Consider the following 22,510-nt stretch of genomic DNA (forward strand, 5'->3'; position numbering starts at 1 on the left):
ATACCGTTCATCTCTCTCGGGTTTTGCTCGATTACATGAAGTGGTTGCTTTAATACCTTCAGCAGCAGACATACATGCAGATTACAGAGCGAGATCTACTCGCCCTAGGAAAGAAGGAGTAAAATAACTCAGTAGCTTTAGAAGACTGACTGGCTGGGGGAGGTGGATGCGCTATTCTTGTATCAGTAAAGAGCCAGCGTTAAATAACGAGGACGCATAACACAGCAGAGGTGAGGCAAACAAACGGCCCTTGGTAGAGAGCTTGGGTGCGAAGACTGCACGAGCTGCATCTTATCGCATTTAGAGATGAGAGTGAGGCAAGGCTGCGACGCGGGTGTCCCGTGTACGACTGAGGAGGATTTGCTAAAAAGCACAGAAATAACGCCGGAGGATGTACTCGGGCTGCAGAAGATCACAGACAGTAAGTTCAGTAACATCATTGTCACTCTCAAACAGGAAGCTTCCAAAAACACCTTTACACTGTTGCACATAAACCAGAGCGAAATTGCAGGTTTCGCTCCAGCATGTTTAGTCTCGCGGTTCTTGTTTTATTAAGACTAGCTCCGTCACATTCTAAGTACGAAACTTCATTTAAAATGGAACGTCTTCATTTAGAATGTGATGATGATTTCATTTAGCATCTGCGTCTTTGTATTGTCTTCATTTCGGCCGAACGAACCTATTAATGATTCATTCGACTCTTCCTGTGGACATTGTAGGCTGATGACGACGTATGATATTAATGGGTTGAGGATTTATGAATATACTCGAACGGGGTTAAAGAGACCTATGTAATCTCCTAACCCATTGAGAAATCTGACCACCAGGGCGAGCCTCCCAGTCTATTCTCCAACGAAACGAAGCAATAGTGGCTAAATCAACCTTCAGCGTTGACAGTAGACTCCCGTTATCTATTGCCTAGCTAAAACGTCCGTCAAGGGACAGCTTGCCTGGTCGATATCTCTATCACAGCTCGATTTCATGAACATTCCCCATGTAAGAGTTTGCAGATGACTAGTAAAAGGACTCGGTGAGTATGTCAGGCAGCAGACAGCATGTTAGGGAAGCACACAGGGAAGCAGGGCACTTTAGCCCCTATAAAGTTTTCTCAGTGTGTTCTGCACCTTCGTCTGAAGTTGGTCCTGGTCGGCTATTTTTTAGGCCGATTCGACATGTTGAATCGGCGTCGGAGCTCGTCGATCAGTCAGGCCATCTGATCGCTCTGAATGGCTGTTCAGCTGGCAAAGATCAGGTCTGAAGAATGCAAATACTTGGTTTCTACGGAGTTCAGATAATCAACAGTTTTACAGAGCTGGAAGTGTCACAACTCACTAAAAAATTCATTTGCATTACTGTTACCTTTATCACATTCATTCTCACAGTACATAAAGAATATTTCACTAGGAAAGAATGACTTACTCTCATCTTTGCCACCGCTTGTTTGTGGTTGAAAACTCAACAGTCTATTCTTATCCTGAACTGTGCATTAAAACATCTACTTGAATAAATATATTCACAAATGCATTGAACAAAAGTGCTAAGAAATCACATTTAGATGGCACTCTTCTTTATTGAAATGGAAAAAAACATGTCTGGCTAATCACTTGGATTAGCACTCTAAAAATAAAAGCTGTTCTTAATTAAGGATACGGTCTGCTATTCTGAGGAAAGTGGACACCTGTATGCAAGCTTGTTTTCTGTCTTTTTTATCTTATGTTAATGTTATAAACAAGAATGCAAAGTATATTTATGGATCAAGTGATAAAATAGCATAAATTTAAGTTACATGAATAGATTTTACAATTGTATTATGGAAGTGGATTGGATTTTTAAGCAAATGGTTACATCCTTCTATAATCTTTGGTTTAACTGATAAATTTGGCACTTAGTATGTTTGGAAATATTACTTCATAAAGAATGCTTTATATGGTGTTTAGGTACACTATGCCTCATAAATCTAAATGAACATGTGTGGTCTTGTAAATGAGCGCTGGATCAATCATTATCTACGTTTGTTATACGCAGCAGTTCCTTTTATTTTTCCCCAAAATAACAGGTGGTGGTTATCCTGGATTGGTTTCAAAAGATATGTTGCTAGGTGACAGCATTAGAAGCAGTGAAGCACGGCTCCTTGGTGGATTGGAAAGCTACATAGACACTTTACTGCAACATTGCTCTGATTACTAGATTTCTGTCTTGTTAATGAATTGCACACATTTTACATTTTGTCAGTTAATCTAAAAATCACAAAGATATTGCTTTCTTTGAATCAACTTGGCTATGTTAGGTTGCATAAACAAAAACACATTTAAGAAACAGGCTTTTTTCCGGCTTTAATTTTAACTCCTTAAAGTAACAACTGCATTTGAACTTTTTTATAGTTCACAAATAAAGTGGATGCTTCATAAACAAACCAGGAGCTTTGCCCACTTGATGTGAAGTTTGCACAAAAATAATAATAATAATAATAATTATATATATATATATATATATATATATATATATATATATATATATATATATATATATATATATATATATAAATACTGAGAAAATCGCCTTTACAGTTGTCCAAATTAAGTTCTTAGCAATGCATATTACTAATCAGGAATTAAGTTTGGATATATTTACAGTAGGAAATGTACAAAATATCTTCATGGAACATGTTCTTTACTTAATATCCTAATAATTTCGTCCCATACAATGTTTTTTTTTTTTTGGCTATTGCTAAAAATATACCCCAATGACTTAAGACTGGTTTATTTATGTTGACATGAACTGTCTCTGTTCATCTGTTGTCTGTCTCCATCTCTTCACTGACTATTTGTATTTTTGACACTTAAGCACAGTGATGTTAGCTCATGAACAGTAGTTTGGTGTTGATATGTCAAGCATGTTTTATTAGCATGTGGTATTAGCAAGTGCAGTAAAAAAATAAATAAATAAAAAAGACTGCAAAGGATCTGTTTCTTGTCTATTCAAGTTTCAGTGTTCTGCTCCAAATCAGCTCTCATGCTCTGTGTCAATATCCACGGGACATGTTTGAAAACTACCAATTCCATTGGGCTTTTTTAATGAATGATGCATACATGATTGTTTAAAGTTAATATCTAATATCTGGCTTGTGACAGTTTTTTTCAATCAGCATAATTGTTCTCATGCTTACATGAAGTGGTTAATTATTTCACAATATAAAGCTGTTTTAAAGTCTGAGCAGATGTTTGCATTTTGCCTTCCCTTTCTTTGCTTGGCACACTTCTGAAGCAGAGGAGCTATAAATATCTCAAGTGACTGGCTAAATCCAGTGTTGCCCATCTGTTAACAAACAGGAAGCTTGGGTAGAGGATAGGTGGGACATTTGCACTGACCTATGGGAAGGAAGTGATATACTCAGCTCTAGTGTTGAGCTCATCTCAGTGTCATCCTAGCAAAGATGGACCTCTCAAAAGTTAGAGTTGTCCCAAATCCCCTTAGCATCTCCAAATCTGTGCCATGTGATGGTGAACAATGTAAGCTTCTTAGGTATAATCCATCCCAGGGAGAAGAGGGCTGACACAGCTGCTCCTCGCACCTCATATGCCTCCTCTAGGAGTCAGGCATGAGAAAAAAGGGATTCCTGTGAAAGGGCATGACTGGACTGACCCAAGTCATCAACAGGCCACAAATAAATCCCCATGTATAGTGGACAAAACACATATTGGAACAGAGACACCAAAGGACTGCTTTGCTTGTGGGTCTCCATAAAATCTGAATGTAAATCAGATTTTACACTCAACAGACTCAAAAACCATTGTTTTACATAATAGATTATTACAGTTTTATACCTTAATTATCTATTATATATACTTATATCTTTGTATGTGTGTTTGTTTATTTATATATCTCTTTTTTTCAGATTTTTGTCTATTTTATTTTATTTACCTAATTTTCAAAAAATATTATTTTTATTTGTATATTTTTTTTCTTGTCATTTTTACTTGTTTTGTGTATAATGCTTTGGTAATATTATATGTAAACACAATCACGCCAATTAGAAAATTAAACATAAAAGTTAATTGAATTTAATATATTTTGAATATTCTGAGGGTTAAAAAAAAAATCAAGATATTGAGAAAATCGCCTTTAAAGTTGTCCAAATGAAGTCCTTAGCAATGCATCTATATGCATCGATAATAGAAAATTTACAAAATAAATTAATGGAACATGATCTTTACTTATTATAATTTTAGGCATAAAAGAAAAATCTATAATTTTGACTCATACAATGTATTTTTGGTTATTGTTACAAATATATCCAAGCTACTTATGACTGGTTTTGTGGTTCAGGGTCACATAATGTAATTATGTTTATTATATATTGCAGTATAATTATTTTTCTTGTTCATGTAAATAGTTTATATATATATATATATATATATATATATATATATATATATATATATATATATATATATATATATTTGTATATACTACTTTATTATTGTCATTATACTGTAGCACATTATTACTAAAGCAAAACACCCAACCAACAGCCATTTTTTACAAACACACTGTGAAAGCAAATGTAAATTATGAGTCAATAGGAATATTATTCAAATTCAAATCTTAACACACAATGTGTTGATTAATGTTTGTCTGTCAGTATACTCCTTGTTCAGACAGTATTTCTAAACCGTATCAGTCTCCGCAGGCAGATAATGAATCGAGGAGGTGTATGGTCATCATCAATGTCATTTCCACCCAACATCAGAGAACAGAAATAGCTCTTTTTGTCCCTGCAGTCTATCACACAAGGATACGGCTCTCAGCCCTGAGGCATGTCTTTGATGCATGTGACCTTTGTCGCACACGCATACCCAGCGTTAAAATGTGGTTAGCTTTATATTTTGAAATGTTACGACAAGTCTGGAGAGAATCACATCACGTTTAATGTTCCATACATATTTCATTATCTTACAAATGTTGAGCAAATGAGAGTCAAAACTAAGACACATTATGTTTTTTTTTTTTGTTTCCGTAGATTACCTCTGCGGTCCAGAACAGAACATACACAAGATCGACTTCACCAGGTTCAAAATCCGAGACATGGAGACGGGCATGGTTCTTTTTGAGATCACCAAACCCCCTACAACAGGTAGGCAAGGAGCAGACCTCTTAAATTCACTTCCTCACTCCACCTACAAAGGCTGCACATTTAAATGCAAAGATCATTTAGATTTTTTTTAGATGAAGCCCGGATTTTCATTTAGATGCAGTGCACTGCATAAGAGCCTAATTTGGTAATGCTGACCCCTTTCTGATGAACAGAGAGTGGGGAGGACAGAACGGACTTTGACCAGAACGCCGGGCGCTTCGTGCGTTACCAGTTCACCCCCGCTTTCCTCCGACTACGACAGGTTGGCGCCACGTAAGTGCAATCAGTGGCAGGAAACCTAAAATTAGCCTGAAATCACACTTGAATCTGTTTGACTTACCCTTTAAAGGGTATCATGATCAGGATCAGGATCATGATGAATCTAGTTTTTCTTGATATTTTTAGATAAGTGGGCTAATTGTACAAAAAACAAACAAAAATCTTCCTTCCAAGTGAAAAAAAGACCATGTTGCAAAATTTCAACTCATGACCAGTCATGTCCCAAGGAGGTAAAAAGGAGAAAGTAGGATACAATTAGTCCTACACATAGGAACTAAAGATAAGATTAAAATTTAATAAAAAATTTGTTTAGGGTAATTGTAAGATACATTTTAAAGTGAGAAAGTCACATTGTCACACTGTGAGATATACTGTAAAATGGCTTAATTTTTTAAATAAATAATTCATTTAATAATTATAACATGTATAAATTATAATTGTTGATTTTTTTTTTACAAACCCTGATTATTTCAGTCTGATTGTTTTATGAAGTTGTCACAATTTATTACGAGAGGCTATAAAAGGGAGGTTATTGTGTGTGTGTGTGTGTGTGTGTGTGTGTGTGTGCGTGCGTGTGTGCATGTGTGTGTGTAAGCTATGTTACATTTGAAATTAGACAATAATATTTAAATAGAAGTCTTAAAGGAAGAAGTCTTTTTTATTCAGTTTCATATTTATTTATGCTTTTATTCAGCAAGGACACATTAAATTAATCAAAAGTGACAGTAAAGGGCATTTATAATATTACTAAAGATTTCTATTTAAAATAAATGCTGCTGAACTCTATTGATCAAAGAACAGTTTCCATAAAAATATTAAGCTACAACTGTTTTCTACATTGGTAATGTAGAAAAGTAATGATCCTGAAAATTCAGCTTCGCATCACAAGAATAAATTTGTGCAATTGTAACTTTATTTGGCCCCCCCAAAAAATGTTTTTACTGTATTTTTGATTAAACATGAGTATTAGAGACTTTTTCTAAAACATAAAAAATCTTACCAACCCTATAACATGGAACGAGCCATTTTCATTGCCACAAAATCTATGTGTCCTTAAAGGTATCTTTTCCCACCTCACAGGGTGGAGTTCACTGTAGGCGATGTTCCCATCAACAACTTCCGAATGATCGAGAGGCACTATTTCCGTGAGCAGCTGCTGAAGAGCTTCGACTTTGAGTTTGGCTTCTGCATCCCGAGCAGTAAGAATACCTGTGAACACATCTATGAGTTCCCACCAATCTCTGAAGATATAAGTAAGTTATAAATGTTTTTTCATGAACTGAATTGAGCTATTGATTAGAATGTGATCTTGTGGCTAGACCTCATATACATCTGACATTGTGTTTCTTGTATCCCTCCATAGTGCGTGAAATGATCCTCCACCCATATGAGACACAATCCGACAGCTTTTACTTTGTGGACAACAAGCTTGTGATGCACAATAAGGCAGATTATTCTTACAACGGTGGACCGTAGTACACGTAGATATAGGCATATAGGCATCTAATCTTATATGTGATGATGCATTGGGTTAAACAAAAAAAAAACAATCTCAGGACATGTGTTTGTGTGTGTGTGTGTGTGTGTGTGTGTGTGTGTGAGAGAGAGAGAGAGAGAGAGAGAGAATGTTACTCAGAATGGGCCAGTACTGCTTTTTTCCTTATCATTTAAAGTATGTAATAACTTTTGAACTCTCTTCAAGTATTAGAGTGTGCCTGTGTACATGTGCATTAATTGCATGCTCTGTTTTTATTTTTAAAAGCCCAAAGACAAATCATTCAAAACAACTCTAATTTGTGACTACATTTTCTTACAATGTTTCTCATGGCTTCTAAAGCATAAAAAGAGAGTCATGTAGAGTGAGTTGGAGATACAATGGCCAATGCAGTGTGTTTGAACCTTTAAAGGAAGGGATACTGTCAGGAACTGTGTGTTTTGCCCTGGCATTGCACCCACTTCCCGTTGGCTTCTATGAAAGGGCCAGATTTTCTTTCATTTTTCAAACTTTCATTTTTGAATACTATTAATTTGGTCGATGATATAAATCTGTTATTTATATTAATATGCTCTTATTTATAATGATATACATTTCCACACATATCAAAAATAGTGAAATAGTGATCTGTCTATTGTTTCGTGCAATTTAACAAAAAAAGAGAAAAATAAAAATTCCGAAGTTCTTTAACTCATCATGTTTGATTTCATTCATTTCCTTTACACATAAAACACCTCCATAGTGATGTAATTCAGATAAACAATATTGAAACTGTACAGTACTTTCATCCAAAAGTGTATTTTATGCTCTCCGAGGCTGCGTTTATCTGTTCACAAATATAGTAAAAACAGTAATACTGGAAATGTTATTACAACTTAAAATAACTGTTTTCTATTTGGATACATTTTAAAATGTAATTTATACCTGTGATGACAAAACTGAATGTACTGCTGATGTGCTCGAGAAACATTATTAACACTGACAAAAGGTGTGCTGTTTAATATATATATATATATATATATATATATATATATATATATATATATATATATATATATATATATATATATATACACACACATTAGATAGATGTATGTACAATGTAAAACTCAATTTAATGTGTCCTTGCTGAATAAAAATACTGATTTCTCTAAAAAAAAACACCTGATGGAGTATGACTTTAATTTTGAGATTTTGCCAAAGCGAAAATGATGAACCATTTGAAGAATTTTGACAAGCAAAAATAACTGTGGCCTATGCTTGCATAGTAAAAATCCTGCAATTCGAGAAATCGGTTTCAACTTGTTAGTGCTTTTCAGTGTGTGCTGCAATAGGAAGAAAGTATAAAAAAGAGAACCACACCCCCCAGTGGTTGCCATAGCAAATGCAAACAACAGTCAATACTGACTATATGACAAGTACAGACCACTTGATTGAAAAATGACTAAACTAAATACTTCTATACATTCAAAAATAACACTTGCACAAAAGTAAACAATATTGATATATTTGTTTAATATCATCAAACAATATTAAGACAATTTAGACCACATTCAAGTGATTTTGAGCATTAAATACTTTTTGGAATTACCAAAAATACCAAGGAAAGGACTTTAGAACCCACTAGGGGGCTTCAGCACACTTAAGGGAACCTCAAAATGACTTAAAATAAGATGAAACAAGCATTAAAATAACCTAATATGTATATATATATATATATATATATATATATATATATATATATATATATATATATATATATATATATATAATTTAATTTTATTATATATTGTTTTTTAATTCAACCTCTAAACAACTGGAAAATAGAAACTGGAAAGCTGGCTGTTGTACCGTTGGATATAAGAGCCTAATTATAAAGGTAAGATCTAGACTTAGAAAAGTTGTGAAATGATGAAATCTTATAACTTCATGAGCAGTTGAATATAAAAGTTTCTAGTTATGTAGAAATTGTGAGTAAAAAATATTTATCTAGAAAAGTCATGGTGTCTTTAACAATTCCTATAGACAATACATCATTGTAGTAAAAAAGGTTGGCACACTGTAAAAAATAAATAAATAATAAAAAAAATCTAAGTTGTAAATTAAAATAAACATTACTGGAGTATGTTTTACAAGAAAATACTATGTAGTTATTCTACTTCCAAATTTCATGTTTAATTCAATTTGTTACTTGCTTTGTAATTAATTTCCCTGCCTTTTTTTTTCTTTTTTTCAGTGTAGGACAACTGGTTAAGTGGAATTGGACAGCATACCACATTTAAGTATTTAAAACATTGAAACCAATGTAATTTTTACAACTCAAGCACACAAGCAGTATTTTGGAAAACAAAGATGACATGGGATCCAGCATACATGTTTCTTTTTCATAGCAGTGGAATAGGAGTTGTGTAGAGCCCGCTGAGATAAAGCTCAGAAATGCTGCCTTGCACCCCACCGTCAGTCTCCGCTAAACCCACACAGACCCCCATGCTATCCCCTGTTTGAGTGGGACTGTCCATGACTACCAGTGAATCCAGAGCGAGGCTGTCATTCCTTAGCTCCTCCCAAAGATTCCCTTTAAACAAAGAACATGGCGTCAACAACAAAGGAGCTCTGCTGCAAACATGGCTAATGTTGCAAACTCATCTTACCATGTAATTGTAGATCTGTGAGGCTGGGATTTAATGCATCGACATCATTACTGATTTCGCCGTCCAGCAGAAGCTCCTGCATGTTCGCTGAAGCGCTGTGACCAGCCTGCAGGGCGGTGCTGTAGCTCGGTGGGGTGTGTGCTGGTAAGGGAGAATCCAAGCTGCCTGTCCTGGGACTGGAGGGATGGCCAGCAATGGGCTGATGGGTGACAGGAGGGTAATATGAGAAAGATAAAGCGTCTGGGGATGAGTAGGGGGGAGGCGGGATGGCAGTTTGAGAAGGTAAAGGTTTGTAGAGAGACTTCTGTTGCAGAACACTAGTATCATGGACAGGTTGGTGTCCGTAGGCAGGATGCATAGCAACTCTTAAAGGTTGAGAATGTGAATGGCTGCTTGGTAGACTGTAGTGAGCTCCAAGAGATTTCATTTTTTCAGGTCTCTCCCCAAGAAGGCGTTCCAGCTCCTCTAAAACAATAAGCATAAATACATATCTTTAATGTACATTATATATATATATATATATATATATATATATATATATATATATATAAACAAGTAATATTGTGTAATATCTAAAAAGTTTGGGGTCAGTAAGATTTTCTTTATAGAAATTCATATTTTATTTGGCAAGGGTACATTAAATTGATAAAAAGTTACAGTTTGTCACTATCATTAGATTGAGTGCCCATGAACTTCAGTAGAGGGCACTCCAATCAGGACAATTTCTCATCTACCACCAGATGTCAATCGGACTCTAGCACCTCTCATCTGTTGCACCACACCCTAACTACATTTCCCATGAGTCACTGCATCACAATCACCCTGCCACACCTGCACATCATTCATCAGCCAATCTTCTTGCCACACCTGCACCTCATTTACACACACATATAAGCAGCACACTCACTATTACTCTCTGCGAAGTCTTGTTTAGCCAGTCTGACATTTCCGAGTGTTTTCCTTGTGTTTGTTCTCTCTGTACCTGACCTTTGGATTGTTTATACCGACTCTGATTCTCTGCTGCCTGCCCCCGACATCTGCTTGTTTCTGTTATCGATTCTGGTTATCCCTATATACCTGACGCTGTTGCTGATCATTGCCTGTCTGACCATTCTCATCATTAAAAGTTCTGCACATGGATCCAAACCTCTCTGTCTCATCATTACACAGTTATGTAATGTTAAGAAGATTTATGTCTCAAATACATTTTGTTCTATTGAACCGAATATATCAAATGTAATTGAATGTATCAGTTTGCCCAAACATGTTATGCAGGACAGCCGTTTTCAATGCATTTAACACAAACTTTTGTATAAAAGAACAGGAGCATGTATAAGTACTGTTAACAATACATTTACAGTAATCATATTGCATAGGTGAATTTAGGTCATCTTGGACATTTTTTGCACCTTTTATGTTCTGACCAACAAATAACAATATTTGCCTAATGGCAGCTGATCCCTTTGCACACCTGGTCGGGCCATGCTCCTCCTGACAGTCAGGGGATCTTTACGTCTCCACTTGTGAAGTTCCTCCTGCATCTTCTCTACCTTCGCTGGGTTCAGGGCCCACAGGCAGCCCTTTCGGGAGGAGTTCCCATTCTTGTTCTCCACTTTCTCAAAGCATTTGTTCAAAGAGAGGTTGTGTCGAACAGAATTCTTCCAGCCATCAGGCGCTGTCTGAGAAATCACAAATGAAGTAGTGGTTCACTGGCATTGTAAAGTGCTTGCTAAGTTCTTATTATAGGTGGTCACTAAGGGCTAGGGCGTCCTCAGTAGTTGGTTTCTAGAATATTGCAAGGCATTCACAGAAAGAACCGATTCTAAAATACAGCCATTTCTTTACCCAAACATCTTTCTTACAACTATTCCCTCGGTAAAGTCAACATTGGATCGGAATGGATGTCTTCACCAGCACAGTGCCAAGAGGAGGGTGATCCAAATCATCAGCTATATGAATATCATGCCACAACAGGCCTATTCCACAAAGCCTGAGGAAATGACTCTTGGTAAATAACTCTGTTTGCATTCTGTATTTGTTACATTAATCATGCACAAACTTCTGTCAGGATCCAAGATATCAACTGTTCACTGTAGATCAGTGCAAATTAGATGTAGAAATTATTCTGGGATGTGGTAGTGCAGTTTACCTTAAAGTAGGGGAAATGCTCTGTCATGAAGCTGTAGATCTCACTTACTGGTAGACTGCCTGTTTTGCTATTCCTGAGAGCCAGGAAGATGAGAATACTGAAAAGAAATATACAACAATGAAACTGCCAATCAAACAAGACTACAGTGATGCATTGGTTTAATTCTGATTTGTTTGGATGTGTTGTAAGTTGCAATGTTTTTGTTCATGCTTTTACACTTTTATGCATTTGGCAGGCAATTTTATCCAAAGTGACAGCACATTCTCATGAATAATGATAGAAATTAAATATTTTCTAACAGATCGCTGATCATATAGTTTAGACTGAAGCTAAGTGTTGTATAATATGTTGGGCTCTGACACTGTTTATAACTAAAAGGTTTTAGATGAGAACTAACACGTTTCAGATAATGAGCTGTTTTTAAAAGATGCCTTAATTTACCAGGATAAAAAGGTGAGGTGCACATACTTACCTGTAAGAGTATACAGGTTTAGGGTAGAGTGTCTGGACAGAATTGTCTTGAGATGTTTGTGATGAGAGGCTTTGGTTATAATAGTGAGAAATAGTGTCTATTCCTCTTGAAGAGTAGAACTAGAGACAGAAAAAATAAATAATTAAAAGCCGTAATAAACGATTTCTTACACATGTCAAGGCTAACCTATAGTAGTCGTATTCACCTTACTTAATATAACACATAGTTATATTAATTTATATATTTGCTACCATTCAAAAGTGCTGGGTGCATATTTAAGAATATTTTTTATTCAGTAAGGATGCATTAATTTTATCAAAATTGGCAGTAAAGATGTAGTCCATAAATGTGTGTGCCCCTAAAATTTTGGCCCATTAAAAGAATTATCTCATATTTACATATTTTTAAAAATCCATATTAATAAAAAAAACTTGTAAAATGAAAAAAGAAAAAATCTTTCTAAAGCTACTTTTTTGTAACATATATTTCATGTTTTTTTTTCATGTAACACAATAATGGCTTTAAATGAACTTTTGTGGGTAATTTCTCAGCCAAATTTGATTTGATTAATATGCAATTAATGCAATTCATTAATTGCAACAGTGTGTATTAAATTAGATACAAGATTTTAAACCATTGACAGCCCTAGTTAGTATATATAATCAGTATATCACACATTCTGTCACTCTGTCAGTATCAGGTGTACCTGATGGGTACTGATGGGACTGAACGTCTGATGGTTCACTGATGTGTAGCAGGGAGGGTCTTCAGAGCTCGTCTGAGGCTCACTGTAGGAGTGTTGATTTCCCTGCACCAAAAACAGACCATGATCTACTTAATGCTATCATATCATATGTTAATGCTTCTTTAGAGAGTGTAATAAAGACATCTGCTTGCACATCTGCCTGGCAAGTCTTCTCATTTCCATGTCTTTTGCCCCTGGCATAAATCTGCTGGCAAGAGTTTAAAAGAGCCAATCTGCAAATTCCTCTAAAAGCATTAGGATGATTTTTTTTTTTTTTTTTCATCCTAACAAGAAATCTTAACATTTCTGATGAAATAGTCCCTCAGTCTCACCATGACACTGGTGATCTCCACATCAGCGCTTAACGGAGTCCAAGAAGATTCTTCCTCCATTCCATCAGTCGTGGTGAGTTTCCGAGCCAATCCAGCTCTAAGACAACTGAAGGTTTGAACCTCACTGATGGCCCCTTCACTGCATTGACGCCTGTATGGATGGTAGTGATTGTTCTCCATTAGGCCAGATTCTTGTCCGACAGGGCTTCCATCTAGTCTGTGTCTACGAAAGTGCTCGGCGCTCTTCTGCCTGTAGGGAAAGCTTTCTCTTTGGGAGTACGGTGGAAACCCTTCTCCAACATTGCTCTGGTGACACTAGAGATTAAACAACAAAATCATGTAAAAACAGATCTGATATCTATCAAACCAGCTTATTAGGTCATCAATAAAAGAAAATCATACAGCCTAATATGTTCTAGTATCAATATGCATGAAACATATTCCATGTAAAGCAGAGCCACAGTTTAATTTCTAATTATGCACTCTTTAACACAAAGCGGATTTCCAAGAGGAAATGCAGTGGCACGTAAAGATCTTTGATCTCCTAAAGAGTCTATAAAACCATTTAATGTGACATACAGCCTTCCCTGGAGGCCATAATTAATTAATATTAAATCAAAAGGCTTTCATGAAAAGGCAGGGTGAAAAACTTTAGTTTCTGCCCCAGGGGCTGGTGTCCTTGAATAGAGCCTTGTGCTGGAGTTCATGTCTTCAATAAACGCTAATAATTATGACACTATGTCGTAATCAGAGCAGCTGGTGAGCAGCAGTTTTTAAAAAGTGGCAACTACAGAACAGCATTTATCCATCTATCTAGACTGGTTGACAGTTCTGTAAACAGGTTTTTTAAAACTAGGTACAAAACAAAGTAATTCTTTGAAAAAATCTACAATAATGAATACCTGTGATTCTGGCATCTGAAAGTAGAGTGCCCCTAGATGGTCAAAGGATTGTAGTTCACCCGGAGAAGGAATTGGTGAGCTGTTGCTGCTGCTTACAGATGGCAAAGACAGGCCCTGGGGCTCAGAGGACATCGTCCCTACAACCTGCCTCTTCAAAACAGCAGAAAAGGTAGATAGATGGATAAATAGCCCAAACAGATATACTGTAATGTGCAAATATGGCCCCTTAGGATACAGTAAGGAAAACATGTAAAAAGACTACGCTCAGACATTTACACACTAAAGTGTCAGCATCTGTGGTTTTTACAGCTTAACATATATGTCACTGAGGAATGCTGTCATGCATGTCGGCTTGACCCTTACAAAATTTGGAGCACACATGATCCTGTTTGTAAGTACATTTCACAACCTAATGTATAGGAAAATGTTATGCACATTGTGCACATCTTGTATGACCTCTGCATAATGCAAAATCATCTCATTGTGAATATATGCAGATTCTTTATTATAGTAACAACAAGCAACCTTAAGTCATTTTTTTCCAAAACATTACGTCATGAAGGCACTTTCCGTGTCTCCAAACAATCTGTCTCCCTAGTCAGCCTTAGGGCAAACCTACAGTTCTACGTGCCATAACTGTGTGATGAAAATCCCTTTCTATACATTTTCTACAACAGCGCTGATCTATGTTCCCTACTGCAGTGAAAGAGGCCCGATTTGTTGTATTTCATTGCCCTGGCTGCATGCTATCTGTTCATAAACATTAGGCCACATAAGTATCCTGTAGCCTATTCCTGGAAATTCAGGCAGCTCTCACTTACTGTCAGCAGACTGTGCTGTTTGGGCCAAAAACTCATTAAAATCACCAACAAACCATGAAGGAAAAGCAGAAGTGTGTTAGTGACATGAAATGGAGATGGGAGAGTTTTTTTCCTTCTGAAACATAGAGTGTAATTCAGTATTGGAGAGGAAGTTGAACTGGTCTTTATGGTCCATCACTATGACTTTTAAACTGATCCTTGGACATGATATGGTCGAGATACAAGCCATTTCTACTTCTGAGAGAAAACAGCTGAGTACGCAAAAAGGTTATGGGGTGCATGTGTACGTGTTTAAAAGAGACTTGGGAAAGCAATTGAGGCAGGATAAGCAGATTTTATGCTATATAGAATTTCAAAGTATATCTATTTTTTTTCAGGTCTTGTAAATAATTAAATAACTGAAAATTATAAACTATGTATTTATAAAAGAAATATATAATGTACACGGCTCTCTGCTTCTGAATGGATATCTACTGTCTGCATTCACAGTCTTGGCTCATAATTGATATTATTGCAATGTTGTTGCAGTGCTCATTTATGGTAATATACAGATAATATCAGTGTAGTTCAGTTAATCACTGCTTTGAGGTCAGTTTAATCAAGTCTAACTTAAAATGGAACCAAATAAGATCCCATTTCTGTTAATATGTCCACTGGGATTACAACTTGATTTATTAAAAAAGGATAAATTCATTTATTCCTGCATGGAACTTGAACTCTGGTCATTCTGCATAAAGAGCTTACTACTACTTTTGGCCTAACCAAGTACTCCTCAAATCATGCTACAAAATTAATAAAAATATGTTGTTATTATTATTCAATAAAGATTGATCAGAATGCATTTTAACTGACATTTATTTGATTTATTTGGCACACTGAGAAATTTTTTTTAGAGAATCATATTTACAGAAATTTCAAGCAAAGATCTGAATGCTGAATGAGGTCAGTAAGCCATGCTATATAATCCTCTAATACACGATAAAAAATAAAAAAATTAAGTTTGTGTTTGTGTGTGTGTGTGTGTGTGTGTGTGTGTGTGTGTGTGTGTGTGTGTGTGAAGATCCTTTGGACTGAGTAAGAACAAAAGTGCTGAAACAGGTATAATTCTAAAAGTACTTCATTTCAAGACTCCTTCTTCTCTCAGTTTGATCACATCTATCTCACTTTGATCTGGTCGTGCATGTCCAAACAGCCCCACCCCTGCACTAAAACCACTCTCACCACACTTGAGTGGCATTTCAAATGGACTGTGCATCTTCCTTTACACCGTCATCCATCAATGAATTGGTAGGATTTATTCCCGTATGTCTTTAACAGCATTTTCACTGCTTTACAATAGAAACATTGAGGTTGAAAAAAAAAAAACAATCTTAGATGTAGTACTTCTTACTCCCCCAACTGTCAACTGTAGTCAAATCGTAGAATCCTCACTTCATCCAAAAATGAATAATCTTTCATAATCTTTCCCTGAGAAATTCAGAGGAATGCTGATGCTGCTGTTTTCCATACAATGAAAGTAAATGATGACCAGTGGCTGTCAGGATATAAAAAAAGAATCCACATGCTTGCTGCTCATTCTGAGTCTTTGGAATCCACACAATCACTCTGAATGAAGAAAAAGCTAATATATATAAATATACTAAATATACATATATATATATATATATATATATATATATATATATATATATATATATATATATATATATATATATATATATATATATGTACATGATTGTGTTCTTGTAGTTTGACCTCCCCTGGTCACAATTCACTTTTCATTATATGGAAATGAGCACTGTGAACATTCTAAAAATCTACTTTTGTATTCCACAGGAGACAGAAATTAAGGTTTTGAATGACATGAGGCTGAGTGAATAATGACAGGTTTTTCATTTGTAATGTACACTAGCGCAATTAACATCAGTGTATGGAAATCCTACAAAATTATGAAAAACTCTTCGCATACAGTGCTGCTGGCGCTTTTTTATTTAGCAACACTAATAATGGTTTCTGTGAATCTGTTTAATGCTAGTATACATTGATAAAAATGCACTGAAGGGATGATATTAATAAAACACTGTTCATACAGATCAGGGAGCAAAAAGAAACAACCAAACCTTGCGTCTGAAAGAAATTTCAGTATAAACCTTCCAGCATACATTTCAAATTAATGTATTAAAATCTGCAATATTTGTAGTTTGATAGTTTCACAGCATTTCCTAATAAATATAAATAAAACATTAATTATAAATACTACTTGAATTATATTTATATTCAAGAGAAATACTAGCATTAAATATGAACAAAATGTTGGCAATAAATACAACATTATCATTAATCATATATTATGTATCTGCACATATAGGTTTCATATTTATTCAATGATTTAATGATTGCTAGACTTCAAATACAATAGACAGATATGAAACCATCATCACTATTTTGATGACATCAATAATAAGAAATGCTCAGCTAATACTCAATGTATGGCAACGGTTTTAGATAGCAGCTGCCATATCTCTGATCATATATTTGTAACAATACTCATTAAACAATGAATTGCATTCATCTAATACCTTGTGCCTTGTAAAAATAAATCTCAGATCTGAGATTTGCAACTGGGAATTTGTAAAAGGCTCAGTCCATTTGGCCCCTAGCCAACCTGTGGGAGCCACACACCCACAGGGGATAGACCTGCTGCAACAGGTTTTCCCCCACACACACACACACACGTGCACACAGATACATACACTTGGGTCACTGGCAGCTGGAAGCCTCTCTCAGAGGTAATGAGAACATATTTTAAAAGTTATATCAGACTCATCCATAATCATATTCCAGAAAGAATGGGCACTCTGCCGAACTTCAGAACCCAGAGGGAGACAACCATACCGATAGAATCTGACTGCACCTGCCTTTCCTTGCCCACTCTCTCTCTTTCTCTCTCTCTCTCTCTCTCCCTTATCCCTCTCTTCTGTTTCCTATAGATGGACATAGGCAGAGATTTCATCCAGGTGGAGACAAACTTAATAAGAACCCTGAGGGACATCTGTTGATTCCTTATTTATTGGTGCCAAGATACAACAGTATCTGTGTAAGTGAAAATGTGTGTGCAACATTGCTTTTGGACTTCATAGCTCAGCTCTAACTCTTCTAGAATGTTATTTTGCTGTCAATCCAATCTTACCACAATGTTGATCCTAGTATGTATTGAATAAAGGAAAATTACGATTCTGTAAAGTGCACTTACCGCTGTGTGTGGTGCTTCCAGGCCCAGGTTGTAAATCTAAGACAGCCAGAGTCCACAAAGACACCTGCAAACCAGCTGCAGATCTCCTCAAATATCACTCTCTGAGTTGCCACTCTGCTTTTATAGTTACTGACTGCTGACAAGAAAAACAAGTGAGACAGATATCCATAGAGAGAGCAAGAGGGAGGGAGGGAGGGAGGGGGAAATGAATGTCAATACAGGTGAATTCCTCCCCTACCCTCCTAGTGAACGTGGGAGGCAGAATCATGGCCCTTCTCAGCTGCTGTATTAAAATCATATTCTAATGTGAATGGGAGATGGTTGGGGTGGAGAGAAGCAAAAAATAGTGATGTTGAAAGGCAATCGCTCACTAAAGTGCTTATGTTAGGCTGTTGCTCTGGGTTTTATTCATGCAAGGCAATAAGAACTAGTGAATGGCAAAGAATGACAGAATGTAGAAATCGTTGTTATGTGTGTTTTCCCTCACATAATTTTGCTTAAAATTTTTTAATTGTGTTACTTTAATGTTTAATAATATATTTAATTATTTCACAGATATATTTACTTTATTTGATTATAGATTTACTTTATTTGTTATGTGCTTTGTTTTAGATAAAAAAAAATAAGCAAAGCAAATTAATAAAGCATAGAATGAAAGTAATTTCAAAGTAAATCCTACACCCAACTTTCTCCAGTATAATTTTTTTATTTTATTTTTTTTATTTTATGTATCGGTAAACTGTTTTTGGCTGAATCTAGCAGTTTAATATCACATAATATTATAAAATAAATTGCTCCTATTTAAGAAAAAATTATACAGATCGATAGATTTGTGATGTCTTGTTACTTTATATGTCATGCAGAAATGCAGAATTCCTTTAATATTTTGCTCTAAATCCATGGCATGTTTCAGCAGTACATATTCAAAACAATACATTGCTATATTATATTTCAAGTTATCCCACTTTGATTAGTCTTGTTTCTGTGTGCTCTCCAAAGTAATCCTTGAAATAACATGCCTTAAGCTCTGTGCTGTGTTACTGATCATGGCGAATATTTTGGCACCAGGACATGGCAAGACAAAGCACACTTGACAGAAGCATTTCTTCTAGTCTTTTACTGCTCCCTGGTTTGGCATCTAAACTCATGCAAAGTCAACACAAAAAAATTAATACCATTTATTCCAATAGTGTGCTGAAAATCGATAAGTATTTAGGGAGAGACAAAATGTTCGTCTTTAATGATTGAAAGACAGTAAATCTGGAGGTTTACATATTCGACTGCTGGGTATCTGCTGCTCAATCTGTTTCTTAGAAAAACAGATGATCAGATATATAAAACGTACTCAAATATTGTGTTTTCATGACTAAAATATTCTGCAGTTTTGTTGAGGGTGACAGCAAGATGACAAATTAGTTCAAAAATGTAATTCTAAAAAATATATATATTTTCAGCGCCTGGATTTGTGAAGTTGGGAATTCACAACTTAATAATGGCCATCAAATAATGTATGTATTAGGAGCATACCTGAGCTGACCTTTTGGCTGAGACATGCAAATGAGGTCAAAGCTCTTAAAGTGCAGCAGTCAATGTGATTCTTGTGAAAAAATACATTTTGCAGGTTTAAAGAACAGGAACTGAAAAATGATTCACAGCTCTAACGGCCTGTTCACACAAAGAATTAAAATGAAAAGATTAGCTCTGACACCAGTGGCTAGTAATAACTTTTTTTTTTTTTCTTTTTTTTTTTTGAAACACTCGTTATGCAACCTGCCACTTTAAATGCTTGATCTCTTTAAATTTGGGTTAACTGTGATTGGCTGTCAATGTTTTTATAATTAAACAGCTGGGAAAAAGCTGTTCTGAAAGTGATTCTAATGCTGTCTTTTCTCTGTGTCATTATCGTCAGATATGCTGTGGAGTTCACAAAATTTCATAGAATTAGAACAGTATTGTTATAGTTATCATTATGCTTATCTTATTTGGTGAATATAGCTTAAGCTACTAGTATGCTTTACCTTTAAATTTCAGTTTCAACATCATTCTGATGGTAATATCATCTTATAGCTTTACGGCAGGGTTCAACAACTGCACATGTCCAGCTATCCACTCTTATTACGAGAGTGATATATTTACCCCAGTGAATTTTATTCACTTTGGTACCAGTGAATTCTGCTCAGCAACGGTATTAGGAAACCAATGATGTTGTGAACCTATGCTCTCATTGCATAGAATTTACTGGTGCATCATTACAGACAAGTTAGGATCATAAGGGTTAACATCCGAGGGTTAACAGTGCCTGTAGTTTGTCAAATCTCATCCTTATACTACACTCATCCACTCAACCTCCAATTCATCTCATTGCATTAAAGGATTTGCCTTCTGTCCCCTCCACTTGGCCCAAACCAATCAAGCTCACTGGAGCTGGAAAAGGATGCATGCCCAGCAAAGCACAAGAGCATCCACATTTGCCATGATGTCTGTTATTTACTATCTACTATTACTATTTGTTTTGATTTGAATTTGTTTGCTTTTGGCAATAACTCCAAGATTTCTAGTAACCTGTAGGCCATTCAGAAGATCTGCACTGTTCTGAGTCAGGTAATCCTGGAGCAGAAGCCCTCTAACGGACAATACAAGGAAATGTCTGTATGACATCAGACCGAGCTACATCATATTAGACATAATAGCCAACTCTGTTGAAATTACACCCTGTCACGGTGCTACATATCATTTATATTTCTTTATGAATAAAGATGTGAAGACACATCTGAGTCGTAATGTAGTTTTTACTCATCAGTGGGGCCCTCAGGGTGTGTGATGGTGAGGGCAATTGTGCCCCCAGTTCTGGCAGCATATCACACGTTCAGGCTAATCTCTAGTGAAAGCCGCAGGTACCGCATGTATAGAGCCCTTCCTTACCTTTCCCATAATGTACTGTATGTTCTATACTGAAGTCACCCAAAGGCAAATTGAGAAACACAGCAAGAAGTGTTCAACATGAGCACAGTCACCTAGAATGCCTTTAGGGAAAAAATCAATGATGTTTCCTGTCAACGGGTGCAAAGATGAGTGACATTCAAACAAACAAACACTTAAGACTGGAGGCTCCACCACAAATAGCGAAAGTTTGACAGTACCTTGTTACTAAAACACACAGGGCTGAACATTTAAAGTGGTTAAAAAAATATCTTCAACAAACTCTGTGTTGAAATGTTATACTCTGAAATCAGTCTAGCACATGAAGAGGAAATCAAACAAAAATCTCTCAAGTCAAACACCCCTCTTTAGATGAAACAATGCTTACATTTATAAAGAATGAAAGACAGGAGCTAAAATGAGAGTGCCTCTGGCAAACTTACAGTGCTCTTTCCCACTGTGTGACAAACTGATAGCAAGGGTGGAGTAAAAGAATAAACCAGGGAGAGAGACACTTTTGATTGCATAATTTGACTCAAAGACAAAATGAATGTTAAATAAACATTGAGTTATAAAATGTGTTTATCTTATTATTAGATCAATATTTTGAATGTTAGGGTTCAATCATAGGTACATCTACAAAAGAGTATCTTTAGGTTTATGGTAATGGTGGATTAGGAATGTGATTATCACATTTTCAAAGATTTGTTTATTTTACCCAAATGTTGAAAGATGACCCTAGTACAGCATGTAAGGCAGGTAGAAATTTATCTTCACCAATTTTTTTCCTGATACACACACACACACACATACAGTATATACAGTATACAATAAAAGCAAATATCTTGTAGGAAATACTCATGACAACACATGAAGAATTGAAAAACCATTTATAAAGGTCAAGTGTTTGTATCTGTCACTGCAATATGTCTAGAGGAGCTGAACTTATTCATCAAATGTCAAAGTGCACTTAAAAGAGGAATAGTCATCTTTCTCTCTCTCTCTCTCTCTCTCTCTCTCTATATATATATATATATCTCTCTCTCTTTCTAACTGTCACTGAAACATGATCTCATAGATATTATCAGATGAGCTGAAGGTCCCACAAAGAAAACAAAAAGATTTCTTCTCATGGCACTCCCAGGTTAGGACAGTGTAACATAAATTTTACTGCTAACATTTTAATGACTTGACACCGCAGGTTATTTTGAAAGCAGTTTCTAAGCGCAATGTCACAGATATTTACTAGATTTCACCTCTTTTTCTCTCTGATAATTCTTCATAGAAACATCCTCAGCTTACATTAAAACTCACATGAAATTGTTGAAAATAAATTATTTTTTAGTCAAAGTATAAAG

General features: G+C 35.7%; 2 protein-coding genes across 2 annotated transcripts; one reads left to right on the forward strand and one right to left on the reverse strand.

The window, feature by feature from the left end:
• On the forward strand, positions 1-7,165 carry LOC113058522 (protein unc-119 homolog A-like). Its single transcript, XM_026226483.1, has 5 exons — positions 1-421; positions 5,021-5,134; positions 5,308-5,407; positions 6,494-6,666; positions 6,777-7,165. The coding sequence occupies exons 1-5, from the start codon at positions 307-309 to the stop codon at positions 6,887-6,889; spliced, it is 615 nt and encodes a 204-aa protein (XP_026082268.1). The 5' UTR covers positions 1-306; the 3' UTR covers positions 6,890-7,165.
• Positions 7,166-8,702: 1,537 nt separating this feature from the next.
• Positions 8,703-18,321, reverse strand: LOC113059000 (forkhead box protein N1-like). Its single transcript, XM_026227240.1, has 9 exons — positions 18,234-18,321; positions 14,160-14,309; positions 13,258-13,572; positions 12,887-12,988; positions 12,181-12,299; positions 11,709-11,805; positions 11,031-11,238; positions 9,560-10,024; positions 8,703-9,483 (listed from the first exon to the last, which is right to left on the reverse strand). Exons 2-9 carry the CDS (start codon positions 14,289-14,291, stop codon positions 9,293-9,295), a joined length of 1,629 nt encoding a protein of 542 aa, XP_026083025.1. The 5' UTR covers positions 14,292-14,309; positions 18,234-18,321; the 3' UTR covers positions 8,703-9,292.
• Between the last annotated feature and the right edge of the window lie 4,189 nt (positions 18,322-22,510).

Source organism: Carassius auratus, chromosome 40, assembly GCF_003368295.1.
Source record: "Carassius auratus strain Wakin chromosome 40, ASM336829v1, whole genome shotgun sequence".
Lineage (NCBI taxonomy): Eukaryota > Metazoa > Chordata > Actinopteri > Cypriniformes > Cyprinidae > Carassius > Carassius auratus.

Coding starts and splice junctions, on each gene's coding strand:
- LOC113058522 (XM_026226483.1), top strand. CDS start 307: ATGAGAGTGAGGCAAGGCTGCGACGCGGGTGTCCCGTGTACGACTGAG. Junction 5,135..5,307: donor CACCAAACCCCCTACAACAG/GTAGGCAAGGAG, acceptor TCTGATGAACAG/AGAGTGGGGAGGACAGAACG. Junction 6,667..6,776: donor ACCAATCTCTGAAGATATAA/GTAAGTTATAAA, acceptor ATCCCTCCATAG/TGCGTGAAATGATCCTCCAC.
- LOC113059000 (XM_026227240.1), bottom strand. CDS start 14,291: ATGTCCTCTGAGCCCCAGGGCCTGTCTTTGCCATCTGTAAGCAGCAGC. Junction 12,989..13,257: donor TGGAGATCACCAGTGTCATG/GTGAGACTGAGG, acceptor TTTTTGGTGCAG/GGAAATCAACACTCCTACAG. Junction 11,239..11,708: donor AGCATTTCCCCTACTTTAAG/GTAAACTGCACT, acceptor GTGATTTCTCAG/ACAGCGCCTGATGGCTGGAA.